We start from the raw sequence: 24,839 nt of genomic DNA, 5'->3' as shown, positions 1-24,839 counted from the left end.
TGGCATCTCCGCCAGTGCAGCACTCCCTCAGGAAAGTCGGCCTAGATTTTGTGCTCAAGTACCTGGAGTGGGACTTGAACCCATGACCACTTGACTCAGTTACCACTGAGCCAAGCTGACACCAAGGGGATACATTTCCATTCAGCCTTCCAGTATCTCACTTAACTAGCTATTCTTTATTTTATCTGAGACCCTAGACAATGAGCATCAGCAGGTTATTTCTGGGTGGGCGTCTGAACCAAGTGAAAGTCTATCCTCGCTACATTTCCAAATGTGGCACTTTGCAACAGGGGTCAACAACTTGCATTTATATAGCGCCTTTAAGGTAGTAAAAATCACAAGCTCTTGGGACATTAGATAACTATCGAGAGCAGGAACTTTATTTTTCTTTCTCAACTCAGGATTTGGGTGTTGTGGGCAAAGCAACATTTATTGCCTTTCCCTAGATACCCTGAGAAGATGCTGGTGGACCTTCTTGAACAGCTGCAGTCCTTGTGTTGATGGTGCTCCCACAGTGGTAGGGAATACCAGGATTTTGACTCAATAGTGCTTAGTGGATGCCGAGTTTTGGGCTGCAAGATTTGTTCTCTGTTCCACTTACCTTGGAAGTAGTGCCACACTACGTGACACAAGATGTTTTCACTGTGGAGATGAGACCTTGTCTTCACCAAAAGTGTGCGGTGGTCACTGCTACGAATGCTATCGTGGGCAGATGTGTCTGTGACAGGTAGGTTGTTGAGGACTAAGTACAACAGCAATAACTTGCCTTTAATTTAGAAAAAGGTCCGAAAGAGCTTCACAGAGGGGAAGTAAAAAAAAAACAGAGCCAAAGAAGGAGATATTAGGACAAGCGACCAAAAAGCATGGTCAACGAGGTTGTTTTTCAGGGGGGTCTTAAATTAAAGGAGGAGAGGGAGGTGAAGAGACTGACTGGTTTAGAGAGGGAATGCTAGAGCATGGGTTCCAATTAGCTGACAGAATGGCCGTCACTGGTGGGGCGAGGGGAGCCGGTTGAACCAGAGGCTGAATTTGGGCTGGGGGGTTGTAGGGCTGGAGAAGGTTGCAGAGGTAGGAAGGCATGGAGCCATGGAGGGATCTAAATACAATGATGGGAATTTTAAATTTGAGATGTTGGATCAGAAGCCAATGTAGGTCAGCGAGGATAGGGGTGATGGGTGAACAGGAGAGGATACCGACCACATATCACAGAATCACAGAAACCCCACAGTGCAGATAGAGGCCATTTCGGCCCATCAAGCCTGCACCGACACATATCCCACCCGATCCCCGTAACCCCTACACCAACACATATCCCACCCTATCCCCGTAACCCCACGTATTTAATCCCCCTAACACTAAGGGTCAATTTATCATCGCCAATCATCCTAACCCGCACATCTTTGGACTGTGGGAGGAAACCGGAGCACCCGGAGGAAACCCACGCAAACACGGGGAGAATGTGCAATCTCCACACAGTCACCCGAGGCCGGATTCGAACCCGGGCCCCTGGCGCTGTGAGGCAACAGTGCTAACCACTATGCCATCAGCAGTTTACAGAGGGTGGAGGATGGGAAGCTAGTCAAGAAAGCATTGGAATAGTTGAGTCTGGAGGTGACAAAGGCCTGGATGAGTCTTACAGTAACTGAGATGGGGCAGATGCTGGCGATGTTTTGGAGGTGGAGAGGATATGAAGTCAAGCTGGATCGAATAGGAGGCCGGATTTGTGAACAGTCGTCTTCACCCTGAGACCGTGACCGTGGAAGGCAATGCAGTCAGTGGCAAGGGTACGGAGTTTATGGTGGGGGCTAAAGACAATGGCTTTGGTCGTCTTGAGGTTTACTTGGAGGAAATTGCAGCTCATCCAAGGCTGGGTATTGGACAAGCCGTGTATGAACAGAGGCAGTAGAGGGGTTGGGAGAGATGGTGGACAGGTAAAACTGGGTGTAGGGGGCCGAGGATAGATCCTTGGGGGGTTGGTGTAAACAGGGTGAGAAGAGAAGCCATCACTCTGGCTATGATTAGATAGGTAAAAGTTCCATTGGGGTTGACCGTGAAGATGAGGTGTTAGGGCAGGATGGTATGGTCAACCGTGCAAAGACTCCAGCAAGGTCAAAAAGGACGAGGGGATAAACCTCTTTGGAGAGTTTCGAACAGGGTGTTGAGGTAAAGACATGCACAGATTTGAGAGCTGACAACATAGCATCATAGATTCTGTACAGCACAGAAGGAGGCCGTTCGGCCCATCAAGTCTGCACCGGCTCTTTTGAAGAACATTCCAGTTAGTCCCGCTCTTTCCCCATATCCCTGCAATTTTTTCCTCCTGCAAGTATTTATCCAATTCCCTTTTGAAGGCTACTATTGAATCTGTATCCACTACCCTATCAGGCAGTGCATTCCAAATTCTAACACTTGTTGCTTAAAAAAGTTTTTTCTCATGTTGCTTCTGGTTCTTTTGCCAATTACCTTAAGACTGTGTCCTATGGTTACGGACCCTACTGCCACTGGAAACAGTTTCTCCATTTACTCTATCTAAACCCTTCATGATTTTAAACACCTCTATCAAATCTCCTCTCGGCCTTCTCTGCTTTAAGGAGAACAACCCCAGCTTCTCCAGCCTATCCACATAAGTATAATCCCTCATCCCTGGAACCATTCTAGTAAATCTCTTCTGTACCCTCTCCAAAGCCCAGCATTGGACACAATACCCCAGCTGGGACCGAACTAGTGTTTGATAAAGGTTTAACATAACTTCTTGTTTTTTTACTCTGTGCCTCTGTTTATAAAGCCCAGTGTCCTATATGCTTTATTAACCTGTCCTGCCACCTTTAAAGATTTGTGCACAAATGCCCCCAGGTCTCTCTGTTCTTGCGGCCCCTTTAAAATTGTACCAAATACTGTGTTGTCTCTCCTCACTCTTCCTACCAAAATGTATCACCTCACACTTTTCTGCGATGAATTTCATCTGCCATGTGTCTGCCCATTCCAGCAGCCTGTCTATGTCCTCTTGAAGTCTGTTTACTACCCTCCTCACTGTTTGCTACACTTCCAACTTTCGTGTCATCTGAAAAAGGATATTGGAAAGAAAAGGGAGGTTGGCGATGATGCAAGGTTGGATTTTTTGAGGAATTACATAGAAATTGCAAGATGGAAACATTGCTGTTTGGCTTAATCTCTCCGTTTTGGTGTTTATCCTATATATGAGCAGTAGTTCTAATCCCATGGCCAGTGATCTATTGTCTTTCAAGTCAACATGTCCAAGGTGTGAAGCTGAAGCATTGCACACCTGATATTCTGAAGTCTAAACAAGCCAGTGCCCTCGTCATTAGAGGCACTGACAACCTCCTAGAACAGGGTTTTCACTTCCCCCTCCAATTCAATGTCGGTGGAGGCAAATATAAATCATGTGGGACATGGGTTGATCTGCCATTTTGGGGTCTGGCTGACATGGCTGCCATACATTTTTAGGCCTGCATAGTTTTTCCAACATCTAATGACGGCCTATGTTCAGACAGGCAAAAGCGCTAACTATGCTTGTGCCCAGTAAATGGGACAAATTTGGCACAACTGAAATTGAAGTTAATAACTATGAGGTACTAGAAATGTAGTCATTGACTGGGGGGGAGCTGGTCCACCGGTATATGATGGTAACTAATTGGGGGAAATTTGAGATTGAGAAAGATATCTATTATAACCAGAATTCTTGTTTTACTGTCCTTTGGTGTATCTTGGTGCATAGAGCCGTACACACAGTGAAAATATGTAGGCTGCAGGAAATGTCATGCTTTCTAGAAAGAACAAACAGATTTCTATAGCGCCTTTCACAACCTCAGGATGTCTCAAAGCACTTTACAGCCAATTAAGTACTTTTTAAGTATAATCACTGTTGTAAAGTAGGAAATGCAGCAGCTAAATTGCGCACAGCAAGGTCCCACAAACAAAAATGAGATAATGACCAGATTATCTGTTTGTGATGTTGGTTGAGAGATAAGTATTAGCCAGGACACCAGGGAGAACTCCCCTGCTCTTCTTCAAATAGTTGCATGGGATCTTTTACGCCCAACTGAGAGGACAGACAGGGCCTCGGTTTAACGATTCACCCAAAAGACGGCACCTCCGACAGCGCAGCACTCCCTCAGTACTGCACTGAAATATCAGCTTAGATTATGTCTCTGGAGTGGGATTTGAACTCACAAGACTGTGACTCATAGAGGCGAGAGTGCTACCACTGAGCCACGGCTAACACCACTGTGTGGATGAACCACTGTACACGGAATTAAACCTCATTAGGAGAATGATCATCATTCTCTCAGTATCCCAGAAGCTTCATCCTAACCCAACCCTGTCACGATATCGGAGCCTCATGCAGCTCTGTAGATGCTGAGAGGATTTTAGACTCCGGCAAACACTAATGTATTTTAGCGTTGGCTTTCTAGTGATTGTTACTTTAACCTGTGCACTGCTTAATATACCCAGATAACTTGAGATTATCAGCACCATGTGAAGATGAATGTAGTAGCGTCGACAGTTGGGTCAAGATCGTGAAGATATTGGAGTCTTGCAATATTTTAATTAACTTTTTTTTAAATTTTAGGCCGACCCCTTTGGAAGTAGTGATCCTTTCGCAATGGCAACATCCAAGGGCCCAGGTGAGTTGATGCCCATTTTATGTTGTAAAGTGAATGTCTGTCGCTAAACGACGATAAACATTCCACTGGTCCTAGTGCAGCAATCAGCAGAAAAACAAGTTTGAGAACTTTTGGAATACATGGTTCCTAGCTGTAGGCATCACTGGTGTGCGTGTACAGGATACTGGCAGCATCTGGTGACGATAATTGATTGTTCAATAACAGTCAAATGGATTTTATCTCATAGCCTGATTGGTTTGATATTGTTGATACCAGGAGAGCTAAGCTCACAGTGAATGGTTCATTCTCCAAATATATGTTGTACAAGAGCTTGGGCATCAAGTCCTAACTATCCTACTAATTTTCAATTTAATGCCGAGGAAATATTGTCCTGGGTCAATTCTTGTGAATCACAATAGCTCGAATTAACTTGTTACTCTACCATGTACCGATTGCTGTCTTGCTGAACTAATTTCTTATTGTCCTAAGGAGATCATGAGATTATGAATCCTTAGTACATTCAAAAATGCATCAGATAATATTTTTTTATGTACTGTAACATCCGAATGCTAAATTCTAGCCTGTGTTTAGAGATGTTAAAACTTATAAACACCAGTGGGGTAGAGTTTCCGCTCGTTTACGTTGGTTGTATCAGTGCAATCCGGCCGAACCAGCGCAAAAGATCGAGAAATTTAAAACGTGAGTGAGTTACGCCCAAAACCACTGGAGTTTCTGCCATCTTTTACACAGGTTCAAGATTCAATTCGCCCGGATCAGGCCCCGCCCGCAAAACTGCCCCCCCCCCCCCCCCCCCCCAGGTCAACATTGCGAGTTTCTGCCAATTGTGCTGGTTAGGCAAGGCTCTGCAAATTGCGCTTATTCTCTGAGGCGCACAGACACCAGTCGGCTCATTTTTTAAGTATTTTCATATAAAAAAATATTGAATTTGCTAAGAAACGGACTAGTGTACACCAGTGAAGTAGTAAATGGTTCAGTATAGGCATTTTCTGTTATTTTAATTAAGGTTGCTCACCGCTGGTGGACTGGACAGTTTTTACGCTCTTAAATACATCAAGGACTACAGTGAAACCTGTAATTTAGGGACATCTAAGGGACTTGCATGAGGTGTCCTTTATTTCAAAATGGTCATTGTATGTACAGTAAACGGGATAAGCCAAATATTCCCAAATTGGTTGACCTCGTGCAGCGTGTGTTCCTTGTTTTGCTTTCACCTGGGATCGTGTCTAATTCTGGAGGCCTGCCAACAGGATGTGATTTCAGTTCATTTTCTGTTTGTGGGGTTTCATAGTTCATTGTCATCCCGGGGTCCTCTTCCATTGAGGAAGGATGTCCTGATCCTGGGATCTGCTACGTTGGCAGCCTGCACAGGGTGAGGTGGCTGCTGTAGGGCCAGTGTGCTTGGGAGACGCCAGCCGGAGGAGGATTTGGGGGGGGGGGGGAATTAATGTCCTGCAGACCCTTGTCCGGGACCCCCCCTCCCTCCGTGTGCTGCAGCTGCTCATGTTTCAAGTGCTGGGGAGTGAGTAGGGAGCTGTTAGCAGCTGATGTACTGGTGGAGTGAGATGTCTAGAGTTTCCAACTCTGGTTGGAGGCATTTCTGGAGGTTTGATCACCATCATGATGTTCTGATCTCACATACCCCAGTCTCTCCATCTCTCCCCACGCACCCATACCCCAGTCTCTCCATCTCTCCGCACGTCCCCATACCCCAGTCTCTTGTTCTCTCCCCATGTCCACATACCCCAGTCTCTCCATCTCTCCCCACGTCCCCATACCCCAGTCTCTCCATCTCTCCCCATACCCTAGTCTCTCCATCTCTCCCCATGTCCCCATACCCCAGCCTCTCCATCTCTTCCCACGCCCCTATACCCCAGTCTCCTTTTCTCCCCACGCCCCCATACCCCATGCTCCCATTTCCCAGTCTCTCCCCACGCCCCCATACCCCAGTCTCTCCATCTCTCCCCACGCTCCCATTTCCCAGTCTCTTCCATCTCTCCCCATGTCCCCACTCTCCATCTCTCCCTGAATCCCTACTTCTGAGGCCCCCCGATTGCCGAGTTCCCCCCTGACTCCCGACCCTCGATTTGCTCCCGACACCTGTGCTCGTGTAGCTCATTATTCCCCAGAGTCCCAAACAGCCGGTCCTGGCTCTCTGCCGCAGTGGGGGTGACGTCACCGGGCAGGAGGCAGGAAATTCCACAGTGGAGCCCAGTGCAACAGGCACTTGAATGTAAATTGAAGCTGAGGTGAAGTGGGGGGGTTCTTTACCCAGCATCCATAGAGGCTGAGAAACCACTCTATCCCTGGGGTAGTCATGCAAGCATTCAGTACCAGAGATAGAGCGGTTTCTCTACCGCTATGGATGCTGGTCAAAGAGATCTCCGTTACACACCCTTGCTGCTGCCTTGCGCTTAACCTGCATGTCCTGTGTTTCATGTTCTAAACGGACTTGGTGTATTGAAGGCTGTCCGTAGTTCCTAATTTGCGAGAGTCTCTGGTTTCAAGGTGCAGCTTGTATCGATGACAATGCAAGTTATTTGGGGCTTATAATACATGTCTCTTTGCAGGTGTCCAATTTTTGAGAGTGTCCGTTTATACAGGTTTCACTGTCCTTTTTAATGGAAAAAATAAACGATTACATTGTATTACGCTGCTCAGTTGCGTTGGTTCATGGAAGATTTTATGTTTGTGATTATGCAAATGATTTTTAGCAGAAACTTGAACTGCAACCTAAGCAGCGCAACTTTGGGTGCAATTTCCCGATTGCACCCAAAGCGGAAACTCTGCCCCCAGGTAATCTTTTCTGCATGTTGAGAGGAGGGTGGAAGAGATTTATGTGTCTACATAAGAGGGTTGCGTTTTATTTTCTCCAGCTTTCCCTCCTTTCTTGAAGGCAGCAGCTTTTACTGTGATACGGTTCAGTAAGGACCAATTGTCCTTCAGTAGTTAACCCAAGAGGCTATCTTTGTCTGTGTCACTGGGCCCACTGGACTGCGGTGGCCATCACAGTTATATCTGATGCTGTAATCGCTCCCCATCCACAGGCCCACTTATACCAGAGTCATTGGATAATATACAGGAATGTGAACCCTGATGAGTTTTCCCACCCGCCGTAGATCGGTTAACTCTGCAGAGTTCAGAGGTGGATTGAATGCAGGACCTTTTTAGTTTAGATAGCTCAGTATTTTTATCCATCGAAGCATTGAGGGAGGGGGTATACAATTTTTCATGTTTCTTATTAAAGTAACGTCGCAGTAAGTCTTAATGCTTACTTTGGAAGATGCTGAGTTGCAGAGTAGAGTAATATTTGTCTTGGCCTTTTAAAAAAATACCTAGCTAAGATGTGAATCTACAGATTTATAGTATGTATGCCGTCAGCAGAATAAAAGTTAGTTGCTCTTGTTATAGCATTTTAACCAGATACAGGAAGCTGCTGAAGAATGTCAGACGGTGTATGTTGTGCTGCTATCCAAAAATGAGCAAGGTGGGGCTGGTAGAGTAATAGTCAGGGGGGCTTTATTTGACAAACATCATCATGAAGCCCTTGGGTATACTTGAGAATACTGGTGCTGAACGATTTATCGAATTATTTACTTGCGTGTTTTCAAGATAAAGGATGTTGATGCTAGTAAACGGCACCCAATGAAACATAACCTCTCCCAGGTTAGTTGTAGAATTAAACTTTCCACTTTGCCCTAACAATGTGCTTTAACCCCAACCTCTGAAGAACTCCTCTAATGGGACCGCTGTGACATTTCCATTTCCTACATTAACCATCCTTGTGCCTTCTCTAAGATTGCCAATTTGTGCCAAATTAGGTGTGGTCTTGTCCTCGTGTGCATTAGGAATAGGATTGAGACTGTCAGATGTATGCTAAATGAGTTCGGGACAGAGCGCATCAGCTTGTCTGGATTTGAACTTAGTGTGATGAGAAGAGAAATATCTGTTATATTACTTTAGAAAGGATTGTGGTAAACCACTTTTATCGTTCACTATCGTTACACTATAGTTATCACTGTTATATCGTTACTCTATGGTTATCACTGTTCACACTGTTGTATCACTATACGAGGTCGCCTCTTGTCACGCTGCTATACCTGGGCTGACCACTGCTGACTCCGCCCATAACTCCACCTACCTGCCCAGGTATAAAGGTAGTCGACTGGCTGGCATTCCTCCTTGTTGTATCCGATCACCCACGAGGGTGGGCTCTGTTATTTAGCCAATAAAAACCTATAGTTACTTTCTTAACTCGTCGCTTTTCATTGGATGAATTGATAGGTATATCAATTTTATTGGCTAAATTTTAAAATGTCGACACCTGAGCAGTCAAACGACCAGCCAAGCGACCAGCCAGACGCCCAGCTACAACAGCCACAGCAGCCGGCCTGGCTGCGAGCCCTCAGACCACCGTACCTGGATCTAAACCCACAGGCAGCAAACTCAGCCCTCGACTTCGAACACTGGCTGAGCTGCTTCGAAGCCTACCTGGGAGAATCCGGCGTGCCTCAGAAATCCATGCTAAGAGTTCTGAACGCCCAAGTGAGCCCTAAAGTATTCGCACTCATCCGGGACCTTAAAACATACGAGGACGCCATCAACCGGCTGAAAAGACAGTACCAAACCCCGGTAAATTCCATGTATGCCAGACACCTCCTAAGATCCCGCCCGCAACAGCCAGGAGAGCCCGTGGAGGAATTTTTACGGGTGCTACAAACACTCGGCAGAGACTGTAACTTTAAAGCGGTAACGGCGGCAGAAAATACTGAAGACAATGTCCGCGATGCCTTCGTGAAAGGCCTGCGGTCCGACTACTCACGGCAAAGACTACTGGAAGCAAGGGACCTCGACCTGGACAAAGCTGCAGCCCTCGCTCTCTCTCTAGAGGTGGCCCATCGGGACCTTGAGGCATACTCAAGGTACTGTAACTCGCGACCCTGGGACTTGGGACCGACCCCGACCGCAATACCCCCCGCAGCAACCCCCCTGGGACCTACCTCAGCGTCGGCATCCCGGACCCGATCGAGACCGCCACCCCCGGTACCGGCTCCGACATCGGACCCCCGCGATCGGGCCGCCGGCTGCTTCTTCTGCGGCCAGGCGAAACACCCGAGGTCGCGCTGCCCAGCCAGGAACTCTACCTGCTCAAACTGCATGAAGAAAGGCCACTTCGCTAAGGCCTGCAGAGGTGGATCATCAGAGGTCAGCAGTGCCTCATGCGAGCTGTGGGGGCGGCCATCTTCCTTCAAGGCAACAGAGGCCAGCATCCCCACATGTGAGTCATGGGGGCGGCCATCTTTGATACAGGCAACCGACACCAGCAGTGCCTCATGTGAGTTATGGGGGCAGCCATCTTCTCTGCCATTTTGTCCAACCTCGTGGGAGACGCCATTTTACCCACCACGCCCGACCGCCACCGTGCCTCTAGACCCGACTACCGCCTCAACCGCAGACTACAACAACTCGCTCAGCTATACACTAGCCTCCATCACACTGGACCAGGCCCGCCCGCATCACCTGTCCAAGTCGATGATGGACATCAAAGTAAACGGCCACGCCACGACCTGCCTGTTCGACAGCGGAAGCACGGAGAGCTTCATCCACCCAGACACGGTGAGCCACTACTCCCTCCCTGTCCTGCCAACGCGCAACCGGATCTCGATGGCATCGAGGTCACACGCCACAGACATCAGCGGCTACTGTGTTGTGACCCTGTCGGTTAAGGGTACGGAGTATAAAAATTTTAAACTCCTCGTCCTGCCCCAGCTATGCGCTGCCGTCCTACTAGGCCTAGACTTCCAATCCCACCTCCAAAGCGTCACGCTAGCATACGGCGGACCCCTCCCCCCACTCACAGTCAACAACCAGCAGATTTTAAACCGCCCACCGCGTAACACCTGCGACCTATCCACCCTCAAGGTCCCGCCACCTTCCCTGTTCGCTAACCTCACCCCCGACTGCAAACCCGTCGCTACCAAGAGCAGGCGGTACAGCGCCGGGGACTCTGAGGTGCAGCGTCTCCTGAAGGAGGGCATCATCGAGGGGAGCACCAGCCCCTGGCGTGCCCAGGTCGTGGTCGTTAAGACCGGCAATAAAAACCGCCTGGTTATCGACTACAGCCAGACCATAAACAGGTACACCCAGCTGGACGCATACCCCCTTCCCCGCATATCTGATATGGTCAATCAGATTGCGCAGTACCGGGTATTCTCCACCATCGACCTTAAGTCGGCCTATCACCAACTCCCTATCCGCCCTGAGGACCGCCAGTATACAGCCTTCGAGGCGAACGGCCGCCTCTACCACTTCCTTAGGGTTCCCTTCGGCGTCACCAACGGGGTTTCGGTCTTCCAAAGGGAGATGGACCGGATGGTTGACCAGAACGGGCTGCACGCCACGTTCCCCTATCTAGATAACGTCACCATCTGCGGCCGCGACCGGCAGGACCACGATGTTAATCTGGAGAGATTCCTCCGTACGGCCCAACGGCTGAACCTCACCTACAATAAGGATAAATGTGTGTTTAACACCTCGCGCCTTGCCATCCTCGGCTGTGTAGTAGAGAACGGAGTCATCGGCCCCGACCCCGAAAGAATGCGCCCCCTCATGGAGCTACCCCTCCCCCACTGCCCAAAGGCACTGAAGAGAACCCTGGGGCTCTTCGCCTACTATGCCCAATGGGTGCCCAATTATGCGGACAAAGCCAGACCCCTCATGAAGTCCACATCCTTCCCCCTCACGGAGGAAGCGTGCGCAGCCTTCTCCCTCATTAAAGGAGACATTGCCAAGGCCACTATGCACGCAGTGGATGAGTCCATCCCCTTCCAAGTCGAGAGCGATGCATCCGACTTCGCCCTAGCCGCCACCCTTAACCAGGAGGGGAGACCGGTGGCCTTCTTCTCAAGGACCCTACAGGGCCCTGAGATCCGACACTCGTCGGTCAAGAAGGAGGCCCAGGCGATTGTGGAGGCGGTACGACGCTGGAGGCACTACCTGGCAGGCAAACGATTTACCCTCCTTACCGACCAACGTTCGGTCGCTTTTATGTTTAATAACAAGCTGAGGGGCAAAATCAAGAATGACAAGATCTTGAGGTGGAGAATCGAGCTCTCCACCTACGATTATGATATCTTGTACCGGCCAGGTAAGCTGAACGAACCCCCCGATGCTCTGTCACGAATTACATGCGCCAGCGCGCAAAGTGATAGACTTCAGACCCTCCACAACGACCTCTGCCACCCCGGGGTCACCAGACTTTACCACTTCATTAAGGCCCGCAACCTGCCCTACTCCATCGAGGAGGTCAGGACCATGACCAGGAACTGCCAGACCTGTGCCGAGTGCAAACCGCACTTCTTTAGGCCGGACAGAGCAAGCCTGATCAAGGCCACCCGCCCCTTCGAGCGCTTGAGCATCGACTTTAAGGGGCCCCTCCCGTCCTCTGACCGTAATGTGTACTTCCTCAACATTGTTGATGAGTACTCCCGTTTCCCCTTTGCCTTCCCCTGCCCAGACATGACCAGTACCACGGTCATTAAATGCCTGAACGACCTCTTCGCCTTGTTCGGGTTCCCAAACTATATACATAGTGACCGGGGCTCCTCCTTCATGAGCGAGGAACTCCGTCAGTTCCTACTAGCGAGAGGTATTGCTGCAAGCAGGACCACCAGCTACAACCCCTGAGGGAACGGCCAGGTAGAAAGAGAGAACGCGACGGTATGGAAGGCCGTCCTCTTAGCCTTAAAGTCTAAGGGCCTCCCAACCTCCCGCTGGCAGGAAGTCCTCCCGGCAGCGCTGCATTCCACCCGGTCACTACTTTGCACTGCCATCAACGCCACCCCCCATGAACGAATGTTTGCTTTCCCCAGGAAGTCGACTACGGGAACCACGCTACCAACCTGGCTGACCTCTCCGGGGCCCGTCTTGCTGCGAAAGCACGTGAGGGCCCATAAAACGGACCCCCTGGTCAAGAGGGTGGACCTCCTGCACGCCAACCCCCAGTACGCCTATGTGGCATACCCAGACGGGCGGGAGGACACAGTCTCCTTACGAGACCTCGCACCCTCGGGCACTCCGGAGACACCACCTTCACCCCCCCCCCACCACCCCCCCAATTCCAGACCAGGTAGACGGCATGCCGGAACCCCATGAGCCTTCGCCGACCACGCAGACACCAGCATTAACACTGGATAATGCAACACCGCCGCTGCGACGATCAGAAAGGCTTACGAGGCCTCCGGACAGACTGACATACCAGAACTGGTAGTACACTTCACCCCGCCGGACTCAAATCTAAACAAGGGGTGAATGTGGTAAACCACTTTTATCGTTCACTATCGTTACACTATAGTTATCACTGTTATATCGTTACTCTATGGTTATCACTGTTCACACTGTTGTATCACTATACGAGGTCGCCTCTTGTCACGCTGCTATACCTGGGCTGACCACTGCTGACTCCGCCCATAACTCCACCTACCTGCCCAGGTATAAAGGTAGTCGACTGGCTGGCATTCCTCCTTGTTGTATCCGATCACCCACGAGGGTGGGCTCTGTTATTTAGCCAATAAAAACCTATAGTTACTTTCTTAACTCGTCGCTTTTCATTGGATGAATTGATAGGTATATCAAGGATAAATTAATTTAGTTGTTTTCAACCAGCAGTATCTTGAAAGGAATCTCTGTCTCAGTAACGGCTGAGTGGCCAATACATGTAACTGATCAGATCCATTCACATGTGCAATTAGAGTCGGCTGGCCTGTATTCAGAGATTAATTGGGACTAAGGTTGCTTGGTGGCATGGGCAGTCTGTCTTTGAAATGTTCACTTACATGAACTCACAGACCGGGAAATAGACGGATTAGTTATCCGAGATGACCGAACCATCAAGACAAATGTTTTGAGGAAGACAGTTAATATCTTAACACCTTCTCTCACAAAATGTGGATCCTTTTCAACTCTGAGGTTGCTGTCCTTCAGAGAATGAGCTATAACATAGAAGACTTGTCATTGATAGGAACCACGGTCCTAGCTATTTAACTTCAGTTCAGTTCTGAATCGATATCCGGATTCCACAAGGTGGACAGGAATTTTGCACCACCCATGTATTGTAAGGGCCTACGAGAAACTGTTTCATCCGAAAAAAAGCTAATTGCATAATGAATTGTGCAAGATATATTCTGAAAAGGATATTTTAATTCCTTGCAAACTGATTTGGTTAGGATTTGGAATGCATTGCCTGATAGGGTGGTGGATACAGATTCAGTAGTAGCCTTCAAAGGGTAATTGGATAAATACTTGGAGAAAAATTGCAGGGATATGGGGAGAGAGCGGGGGAGTGGGACTAACTGGATTGCTCTTTGGAGGAGGCGGTGGAGACTCTGGGCCGAATGGGGAGAGAGCGGGGGAGTGGGACTAACTGGATTGCTCTTTGGAGGAGGCGGTGGAGACTCTGGGCCAAATGGGGAGAGAGTGGGAGAGTGGGACTAACTGGATTGCTCTTTGGAGGAGGCGGTGGAGACTCTGGGCCGAATGGGGAGAGAGCGGGGGAGTGGGACTAACTGGATTGCTCTTTGGAGGAGGCGGTGGAGACTCTGGGCCGAATGGGGAGAGAGCGGGGGAGTGGGACTAACTGGATTGCTCTTTGGAGGAGGCGGTGTAGACTCTGGGCCAAATGGGGAGAGAGCGGGGGAGTGGGACTAATTGGATTGCTCTTTGGAGGAGGCGGTGGAGACTCTGGGCCGAATGGGGAGAGAGCGGGGGAGTGGGACTAACTGGATTGCTCTTTGGAGGAGGCGGTGGAGACTCTGGGCCGAATGGGGAGAGAGCGGGACTAACTGGATTGCTCTTTGGAGGAGGCGGTGGAGACTCTGGGCCGAATGGGGAGAGAGTGGGGGAGTGGGACTAACTGGATTGCTCTTTGGAGGAGGCGGTGGAGACTCTGGGCCGAATGGGGAGAGAGCGGGGGAGTGGGACTAACTGGATTGCTCTTTGGAGGATGCGGTGTAGACTCTGGGCCAAATGGGGAGAGAGCGGGGGAGTGGGACTAACTGGATTGCTCTTTGGAGGAGGCGGTGGAGACTCTGGGCCGAATGGGGAGAGAGCGGGGGAGTGGGACTAACTGGATTGCTCTTTGGAGGAGGCGGTGGAGACTCTGGGCCGAATGGGGAGAGAGCGGGGGAGTGGGACTAACTGGATTGCTCTTTGGAGGAGGCGGTGGAGACTCTGGGCCGAATGGGGAGAGAGCGGGGGAGTGGGACTAACTGGATTGCTCTTTGGAGGAGGCGGTGGAGACTCTGGGCCGAATGGGGAGAGAGTGGGGGAGTGGGACTAACTGGATTGCTCTTTGGAGGAGGCGGTGGAGACTCTGGGCCGAATGGGGAGAGAGCGGGGGAGTGGGACTAACTGGATTGCTCTTTGGAGGAGGTGGTGGAGACTCTGGGCTGAATGGGGAGAGAGCGGGGGAGTGGGACTAACTGGATTGCTCTTTGGAGGAGGCGGTGGAGACTCTGGGCTGAATGGGGAGAGAGCGGGGGAGTGGGACTAACTGGATTGCTCTTTGGAGGAGGCGGTGGAGACTCTGGGCTGAATGGGGAGAGAGCGGGGGAGTGGGACTAACTGGATTGCTCTTTGGAGGAGGCGGTGTAGACTCTGGGCCGAATGGACTCCTTCTGTGCTGTGCTATTCTATGATGCTATGATTCAATTTTTATTATTTTATGTTTTGTAGTTTCATTTTCTCCCTGTGTCTTACTGTTTCTGTGTAATAACAGCTGCATTTTTTTTTTGGTCAGCTAGATGTCTAATATGAGCTGAAACCCATCACCATGTTTACAGCTCCCAAATCAAGCTACCGCAGAATCAGAGTTTACATAGAAACATAGAAGGCAGGAGTAGGCCATTCGGCCCCTCGAGCCTGCTCCGCCATTCAATGCGATCATGGCTGATCCTCCGAATTCAGTACCCGGCCCCTGCTTTCTCCCCATACCCCGTGATCCCTTTAGCCTTAAGAAATATATCCAACTCCTTCTTGAATATATTTAATGAATTGGCCTCTACTGCCTTCTGTGGTAGAGAATTCCACAGGTTCACCACTCTCTGGGTGAAGAAATTCCTCCTCATTTCTGTCCTAAATGGCTTACCCCTTATCCTTAGACTGTGACCCCTGGTTCTGGACTCCCTGACCATCAGGAACATCCTTCCTGCATCTAGTCTGTCCAGTCCTGTCAGAATTTTATAAATTTCAATGAGATCCCCTCTCATTCTTCTAAACTCCAGCGAGTATAAGCCCAATCGACCCAATCTCTCCTCATACGTCATTCCTGCCATCCCAGGTATCAGCCTGGTGAATCTTTCTGTTTTACCGATGTGGAATACACATTTTCTCCTGTAGGGACACATCTCGCTTACCCAAGTCTAGAGAACTGAAGCTCAGTTTACTAGAGCCCGAGGCTAAGACACTCCCAGGTGTGTGCAGGGGTACTGCTGGAGTTTAACCAGCTAAAACCGTGCAGCTTACCAGAGGTGCTTGTCCAGCTAAGACCACCTTACTTACGTTGGCATTGGGTTGCCGGGCTGTTATTTTTGTATCTTCACTCTTCTCTTGGCGAAATTAGTGTGAAGTAATAGAAGGATTCACAGGCTGATTAGCAGTCTGATAGGCGTGAAGTGAACGCTCCTTCCATGGCTGTAACCTTCTTTATACTAGCCGATAGGGTGGGTGACCCTATACGGCATGAGGATTTTAAGGGCTCTCACAATTCAGATGATGGTGGGGGCGGGGTGGGTTAACGGCCACCCACACTCACCGGACGCGAGTCTCACTCACCCATCACCAGTGTTCCCTGTGAACTGCGCTTTGTTCTGCGCGGCCTGTTTCTTTTAATGCGCGATCCCTTTAAATTTCTGCGCATGCTGCGGTATTTACACTGGAGAAGCCGGTGAGCGGCCCGCGCGGAACCTTTCAGATTACTGCGCGGTCACGCGCACCTTAGCAGGAACATTGCCCATCACCCCTGTGCTCGCTGACATACATTTTTTTTAAATATCATGTGATGATGGTAGTTGATGTCCGTTAGAACGAATTTGCATTAATACTGCACCTCAGGTCTTCAGGACGTCCCAAAGTGTTTCACAGCCAGTGAAGTAGTCACTGTTGTAATGTAAGCAAACACAGCCAATTTACTCACAGTGAGGTGCCACAAACAGCATTGTGACAAATGATCATGTAATCTGTTTTCGGGGTGGTAATGCTTGAGGGATGAATATTGGCCAGGACGCCAGGAGAAGCCCCTTACCCTTCCAATAGTGCCGGTGGATCTTTTACTCGCACCTGAGGGCAGATGGGGCTTTGTTTAACATCTCCTCCAAAAGGCAGCACCTCCAACAGTACAGCGCTCCCTCAGTAATGCAGCAGAGTATCAGCCTGGAGTACATGCTTTAATCCTAGAGTGGGACTTGAATCTTCAACCTTCTCGCACACAGGTGGAAGTGTTACTACTGAGCCAAGATGACCCTTATTAATTAGTCATCTTTCCCCCCAAATATACACACCATCCATTTTATTCCTTGAGTTAGCCTCCAGTCACTATCTTAATATCTGATCACCTTATGGTGGTTTCTTCATTTCACACAGTAAGCAACCTTTCACAGCAGGGTGACATTCTGAGAGTGGAGGGTAACTTAAAATAAATTTTCCATCCAGGCTTCACATTTGACACATGTATATACAGGTTTATTAAATTATGTAAATAAGTAAAGACACATTTAAGTACAAACTGAAAGAAGGAAGAACACGATTCTGTAATAAAAGCTTTTTAATAAACCCCAGAAGCCTTTAAGCGGGTTAAATATTCATTCTGAAACTAACCTAAAAGAACCTAATAATGTTCCCAAGCTGCTGGTTACCCACAACAGTAACTGAGTCAGCTTGTGAGCACCAGGTGAAATCCCTTTTCACTTCGATACAGAAATATTCTCAACCCTAAAGTGAAGTTGCAAAGTGGGCCGGTGGATGCAGACTGCTGCCCCTCCCCTCCCCCTCTCCCCGGACATTGAGTCATCTGTATAGGGCTGACTGGTTCCCAACGACCTGTTCTATTAAATTAATAACTGACGGCAGATGTAGTATGTTGAGTCATTTCATACAGACAACTTGATTAATACTTTAGTAATTTAACTTGAATAGTTGTAACTGCTACATAAATGTTAAAATATCTAGCTTCTACATTGACATGCAAACTTTATGCAGTTATTTATTTAGGCAAAGAAATTACCCAGATTGTGGTTTCATGTTTATTGGCCACTTCCTGAATTATCTAGTATTCTTTTCACTATATTTATAAATAACTTGGATGAAGGAATAGAGAGCCATATATCCAATGTTTGCTGATGACCCTAAGTTAGGTGACACAGTAAATAGTGTAGGTGGGAGCAAAAAATTGCAAAGGGACATTGGCAGATTAAATGAGTGGGCAGAACTGTGGCAGATAAGGTTCATCATGGGGAAGTGTGAGGTCATTCACTTTGGACCTAAAGAAAGAAAAATCAGAGTATTTTCTAAAGGGTGTGAAACTGGAACTGTGAAGGAACAGACAGATTTAGGGGTCCAAGTACAGAAATCACTAAAAACTCGTGGACAGGCAGGCACAAAAAAATAATGTGCCTTCATCTCAAGGGGGCTGGAATACAAAGGGGTGGAAGTTCTATTATTACAGTTATATAAAGCTCTGGTTAGACCACATCTGGGGCACTGCACCTCAGGAAGGATAGATTGACCTTGGAGGGGGCGCAGCGCAGATTCACCAGAATGATACCATGGCTAAAAGGATTAAATTATGAGGAGAGATTACAAAACTAGGCTTGTATTCCCTGGAATATAGATGGTTAAAGGGTAATTTGATTGAGATTTTTAGGGATTTTGAAAGGAATTGATAGGGTAGATAGAGAAAACATTTTCTGCTTGTGTGGGAGTCAAGAACAAGGTGAAATAACCTTAAAATCAGAGCTAGGCCATTCAGATCACGTCTTCACACAAAGGGTAGTGGAAATCTGGAACTCTTTCTCTCTTTCCCCTCCCCCAACCAAAAAGCTGTTGATACTAGGACAATTGAAACTTTCAAGACTGAGATTGATAGATTTTTGTTGGGTAAGGGTATTAAGGGATATGGAACCAAAGTGGGTGAGTGGAGTTGAGATGCAGATCAGCCATTATCTAATTGAATGGTGGAGCAGGCACTAGGGACTGAATGGCCTACTTCTGTTTCTGTGTTCCTAATCTCTTCCTGTTTTTGGCATATTTTCTCCTGAAGACATTGCCCCTGTTGGGGTTTGGTTCCACACCTCCTCTCTGGTACTCGCATCCTTCAGCTGAGATGGTTGGGGGGGGGGAAATGTTGTGTGTGGTGGGAGTGGCGGTATTTCAAGCATATTTATAGCACAGCAGTCCTGTTCATGCTAATGATCAAACAGTACATTGTCACTTATACTTGTATAAGCACAATGCCTGTCTGATCCAGAAAACAAATAGATTTGAATTATAGTCTATTGTCTGTTTAATAAAGTAATAGGTTTACAGTATCCTCCTCTAAAAGGCTTCCTATAAGGTCTGTGATTTGTTAAGAAAATGGTCAGTATATATGTGACTAAGGATAGTTTGTGTGTGTGTGTGCGCTATATGTCGCCTCAATGCACTAATAATACTTCATTGGATTTTAACAAGCTTCATGCGACTTCCTCTTAGACAACTGGGCTCCTTTCAAAAACTGGGTGTGCTGGGAACTGTTGATGATTGGAGGGGATTCTTGAGCAAGCAAGGTTAACTTGGAGTTTCATAAATGTCTTACTTTGCGTGATTTGTAGCCACTGCTGTGGTTTTTCCGACCAGCTGACGATCTAATGAGCAGCCTCCTTGCACATTTTATAGTGACACTTGACTGCACAGGTTCATAGAGACTCTCTCTCTCTCTCTCTCTCTCAGGGGACTGAATCACGCTACACACTTTATTGGTAAAAGCAACTTGTCAAATTAAATTGAGGAAGAGAAAATGAGAAGAAAAATAAAATAAAGCATATATGTGGAAAAATGTTTTTTATGTTTACATGTGGAAAAAACAAAACCACATTAAAAAAAAACATACTTGGGATGTGGGTGTTGCTGGCAAGGCTGGCATTTATTGCCTATCCTTACTTGCCCTGAGATGGTGGTGGTAAGCTGCTTTCTTAAATCCTGTAAATTCTTTGTAGCGGTTTGATACTGTACAACTGTGTGACTTGCTAGGCCACTTCAGAGGACAGTTAAGAGTTCGCTATTTATGAACCTATTTTCACACAGTGTATGGAGGTGTGTGTGTGTCCTGTATGATCACTATTCCTGTACACAACCTCTGCTTCCAATTTTATTATTTTTACTGCCCTACTCTTCTTGAGTGTGTCAGCCATGGCTCAGTGGTAGCACTCTCCTGAGTCAGAAGGTCGTGGGTTCAAGTCCCACTCCAGAGACTTCAGCACAAAATCTAGGATGACACTTCAGTGGAATACTGAGAGAGTGCTGCCCTGTTGGACGTGCGGTCTTTTGGATCAGACGTTAAATCGAGGCCCTAGGTGCCTTCTCGGGTGGACAGAAAAGATCCCATGGCACTATTTCGAAGAAGAGCAGGGGAATTCTCCCTGGTGTCCTGGCCAATATTGATCACTCAACCAACATCTCTAAAAACAGATTATCTGGCCATTATCGTGTTCCTGTTTGTGGGACCTTGCTGTATGTAATTTGGCTGCTGCATTTTCCCTCCACTACAGCACTGACTACACTTCAAAAGTATTTAATTGACTGTATAGGGCTTTGGGACATCTCGAGGTCGTGAGCGGTAAATGCAACTCTTCCTTGATGGTACTGACTCGTGCCTTGGGGTAGGGAAGTAGAATTCCATGACTGCAGGCATTACTTTACCTCAGTGGCCGTTCTTCATGCAGATAGTGCATATTGGCAGGCTGTTTGTCTGTAAAGGCATCACAGTCAAACCCAATTCTGCCCTCACCCAGCTAGCACATGTTCCAGCAGTTGTCACTGGATAATGATCAAGACTGGGAACTCTGGTCACTCAAGCTCGGGGTTGCTGAGCCCAGCTGACATCATCTAGCTGAGCAGAGTTGATGGGTTGAACCTGGGAGTCTCCCGATCTATAGAACTTGCTCAGAGCAATGCTGGGCCATTGACACTACAGTGACATCACTGGTGAGGGGGTGCAACTGCAGTGTGACAAGTTTACATAGGTAATTTCCATTTTAAATACAGGAATTTATAATGGAGAAAAGTACACGTGACAAACGTGACACAGGAAGTAGGGCTTTGCAGACAGGAAGTGTGAACAGATGTAAGATTTTTAATGTTATAGATAAAGTAGATCATATAAAATATGCAGAGATACATGCTACAGATCAAAAGGAGCTATATACTTTCAAGTAGTATATAATTTTTAACAGAACACACTTGATCTGCACAATGGTATTTTTTTCTTTAAAATAAGTTTTGGAATGTACACATTATAATACACAAGCGATGAGTTTAGGGCACCACTTCAGTTTGGGGTTCTGGTGAGATAATGAGATGGTTTACGCTTTGATTAGCTCTCAGAAGTTGAAAAGGTTGTTGACTCCCTGCATTGGTTTCTGTTAAATATTTTGATTTACTGAAAATACTTTTTTTTTAAAACCACATACAAGTGGTTTATTGGAAGTGACACACAATATAGATATTAACCCACAGGAGGAGGATTGGAGGGTCCTAGCAGAATGTTAAATTGTGACATTGTTCTTGAAAGATCAATTTTCCCCAGTCGCCAGATTTTGTGATGATAGTTGTGTGCTCACAGATGCTGCTTTAACCCTGTAACTCAGTTTAAAAATGGTACATGCCAGTGTGTACATTTTGTTGCGTTGTATAAAGGAAACTTGGGAGAGCCGTTTACACCAAGGCTGTTAAGTGATATTTCTGTGAATTTCCTGGCCTGCTGTGCAGCTAACAGGGAAAGCAGGAATGAACAAAGTGGGTTTGGGTTGTCCAGGGCATCCATTCAAGTCCAGGAATGTTAGTGCTGTGGAAATGCAGCTTCTAAGCAACCTCTGCTTTCGAGTTATTGGTCTATTGTGGTTTTAATTGCACACAGACATCCAATATAAAATTCCAGGCAGAAGGTACTTTGGTACAGTAGTGTTTTTGAATTAGAATAAAAACAGAGTGATTTTTAACAGTATTGCAGTGATAGAATATTTGTAAATATCAGAATATTTTTATTGGCAAAATAGAATGTTATGCTCATTTTTTGATGAAGCAATTGGATGCTTTTGACAAACAGTCCAGCTTACAAATAATCACACTAGCACAAACATAGTAAAGTTATCGATGCCAGAATATATGAACATGTTGCATTTCTTAAACACGGCACAGCAAGTGGGGGAAATTTGAAACATTTTTTCTCCATGTGAAGCACTTAATATCTGACAGCCTGGGAAAAAATGTCGTTTTCAGTTCCCTGCTTCCTCCTTTACTGGTGGTAAAGCAAAACGGTTTTGAAAACGTAATCCATTTAAGACGTATAAGAATTTAATGTGTCTCAACCAGTTTATAAGAATTTAACGTGTACATTTTACTCCTGAAAGTCGCTTAATTTAAACTCCTGGATAGTTTGAACTGCACTGAAAAACACTCCCATTACCGTTTCATTTTAGTTGCTTAATTCAAATTGACGTAAAATTCAAATGTTTTCATGTGAAAATTGACTATTATCAGGAGTAGATTGTTTAAGTGAAAAATGTTGAATGTAATTTTTAGATGCCGAACAAATCTGCAAATCATTTAAAATTGCTTGCAAAATCACCAAGTGTTGTGACAAAAATTCAGACCGACATATACTAAATGCCTATGTTTTCAGAATACATATTGTTTTGGAACAGGAGTAGGCCATTCAGCCCCGCAAACCTGTTCCCTTGCCTTGTAGTTGCTTGTGTGGATGCACTGTGAAAATTTATGGAGCTATAATATTTTTACAACTTGCATTAAAACATTTTTTTATTCGTTCATTGGATGTGGGCGTCGCTGGCAAGGCCAGCATTTATTGCCCATCTCTAATTGCCCTTGCGAAGGTGGTGATGATGATGAGCTGCCTCCTTGAACCGCTGCAGTCCATCTGGTGAAGGTACACCCACAGTGCTGTTAGGGAGGGAGTTCCAGGATTTTGACCCAGCGACGATGAAGGAACGGTGATACATTTCTAAGTCAGGATGGTGTGTGACTTGGAGGGTGACTTGGAGGGGAACTTGGAGGTGATGGTGTTCCCATGCGCCTGCTGCCCTTCTGCTTCCAGGTGGTAGAGGTCACGGGTTTGGGAGGTGCTGCTGAAGAAGCCTTGGCGAGCAGAAATGCTGGCCTTGCCAGCGACACCCACATCCCATGAACGAATTAAAAAAGTTTGCTACAAAATGTTTTAGTGCATGCTTTTTAAAACGAGGGGCAGGGTAATTTTGGTGTTGAATTCTCTGTCAGGCTGTGCTTTGGTTTCTTGCAGTACAATATGTACTGTGTGTTCGCAAATGGATTATTGAGCAATAATTTTCCGCAACGATTTTCTGCTCTCATCTGGTTATGCATAAATGTGAAAAATGTTTCCTGCCTTTTTGCAGACACATTTCGAAGCTATTGAAATCTGACTAATGTTACCTCCCTGTTGACATCTATGCCAGCAAATATAGTTTAAATAGAAAGATATTATTAACAGTGCATGTTCGGAGTGCTGTGAGGGGTTTCAAAAGAATTTGATGAAGGGTCCCAGACCTGAAACGTTAACTCTGTTTCTCTCTCCACGGATGCTGCCTGGCCTGCTGAGTATTTCCAGCATTTTCTGTTGTTATTTCAGATTTCCAGCATCCGCAGTATTTTGCTATTATATTCAAAAGAATTTAAGTGGTTTCACTTGACTGCAGATGTTTTGCATCCTTCCTTGCTGAATGAAGTGCAGGTAGCACCCTGGTGATAGAGAACTGGATTTGTTACTGTGTGTCGCATTCATATTACAGATCACTTTCTTTCTGGCTGAAGGTCATATACACAGTTTTAAAATTGTGGTTTATGTCTTGATTTTATGTTTGCCAGACCTTCCTGAATGTGCCACTGTGTCAGCCGGTATCAGTGGTAGCACTCTCGCCTCTGAGTCAGAAGATCATGGGTTCAAGTCCCACTCCAGAGACTGGAGCACAAAATCCAGGCTGACACTCCCACTGCCGTACTGAAGGAGTGCTGCACTGTTGGAGGTGCCGTCTTTCAGATGAGACGTGAAACCGAGGCCCCGTCTGCCTTCACAGGTGGGCATAAAAGACCCCACGGCACTATTCAAAGAAGAGCAAGGGAGTTCTCCCCGGTGTCCTGGCCAACATTTGTCCCCCAACCAACATCACTAAAATAGATTATCTGGTCAGTATCTCATTGCGGTTTGTGGGACCTTGCAGTGTGCAAATTAGCTGCTACCTCTCAAAAGTATTTAATTGGTTGTAAAGTGCTTTATGACATCCTGAGGTCATGAAAGGTGCTATATAAATGCAAGTCTTTCTTTAATGACTGGGAGTGGGGTGGAGAAGAATTGTATTGCTTGCCCATGTGGATGTACTAAGCCATCAATGCAGCCAGAAGTGATGGCAACCTTTCCTTTTGGTGGTGCCACCAGCCTCCTCCGTGCCGCTCCAGACAGCGATGCTGCCGCATCTGCTTTAGAGCGCTGCATCAAAGTCGGGGATTCCACTGGTGGCAGAGCTGTGAGGTACCACCTGCGGGGGCTTAGTGAACTTGCCAGAGTACTGGACTTGTTACTGGGAGTGGCGGGAGCCCTGTTCCAAGGTAACATTAACAACATTTTACTGGACTCTCTGGCAGAGTCCCAGTGTCTAGTAAGCAAGAAAGCACTGGAATAGTTATTGAGAGGAGGTTGCAGGACCCCAGGCATGAACCTCGGTATAGCTCTCATTCTGCCTTAACTGACCCTGGCACGCTTAACATGTTGCTATTTTTATGATAATTCTCAGCTCACTAAGGAAAACACTAACGTGGTAGGTAAATATTGAAATGTTTCAATATTAAATATAAGGAGATGGTTTCTGAAGATGTATTAGCCATACTCTCTGTTCGTGCTGTTATATAAACATAATAATA

At 47.0% G+C, this 24,839-nt stretch overlaps 1 protein-coding gene across 15 annotated transcripts in view; it reads left to right on the top strand.

Annotated features, from left to right (window-relative positions):
* The window catches only part of eps15l1a (epidermal growth factor receptor pathway substrate 15-like 1a), a 504,393-nt gene that overhangs the window by 277,766 nt on the left and 201,788 nt on the right, over positions 1 to 24,839 (top strand). For all 15 annotated transcript variants that reach the window (XM_086004995.1, XM_086004999.1, XM_086004998.1 and 12 more), the window contains one exon: positions 4,592 to 4,646. In XM_086004995.1, the coding sequence (XP_085861121.1) occupies positions 4,592 to 4,646 (55 nt within the window). The remainder of the gene's footprint in view (positions 1 to 4,591; positions 4,647 to 24,839) is intronic.

This window comes from Somniosus microcephalus, chromosome 13 (genome assembly GCF_052327205.1).
Source record: "Somniosus microcephalus isolate GS21.2 chromosome 13, FLI_Smic_1.0, whole genome shotgun sequence".
Classification (NCBI taxonomy): Eukaryota; Metazoa; Chordata; class Chondrichthyes; order Squaliformes; family Somniosidae; genus Somniosus; species Somniosus microcephalus.
Note: the sequence above shows the minus strand (reverse complement) of the source record. Positions and strands in the feature narration are given on the sequence as shown.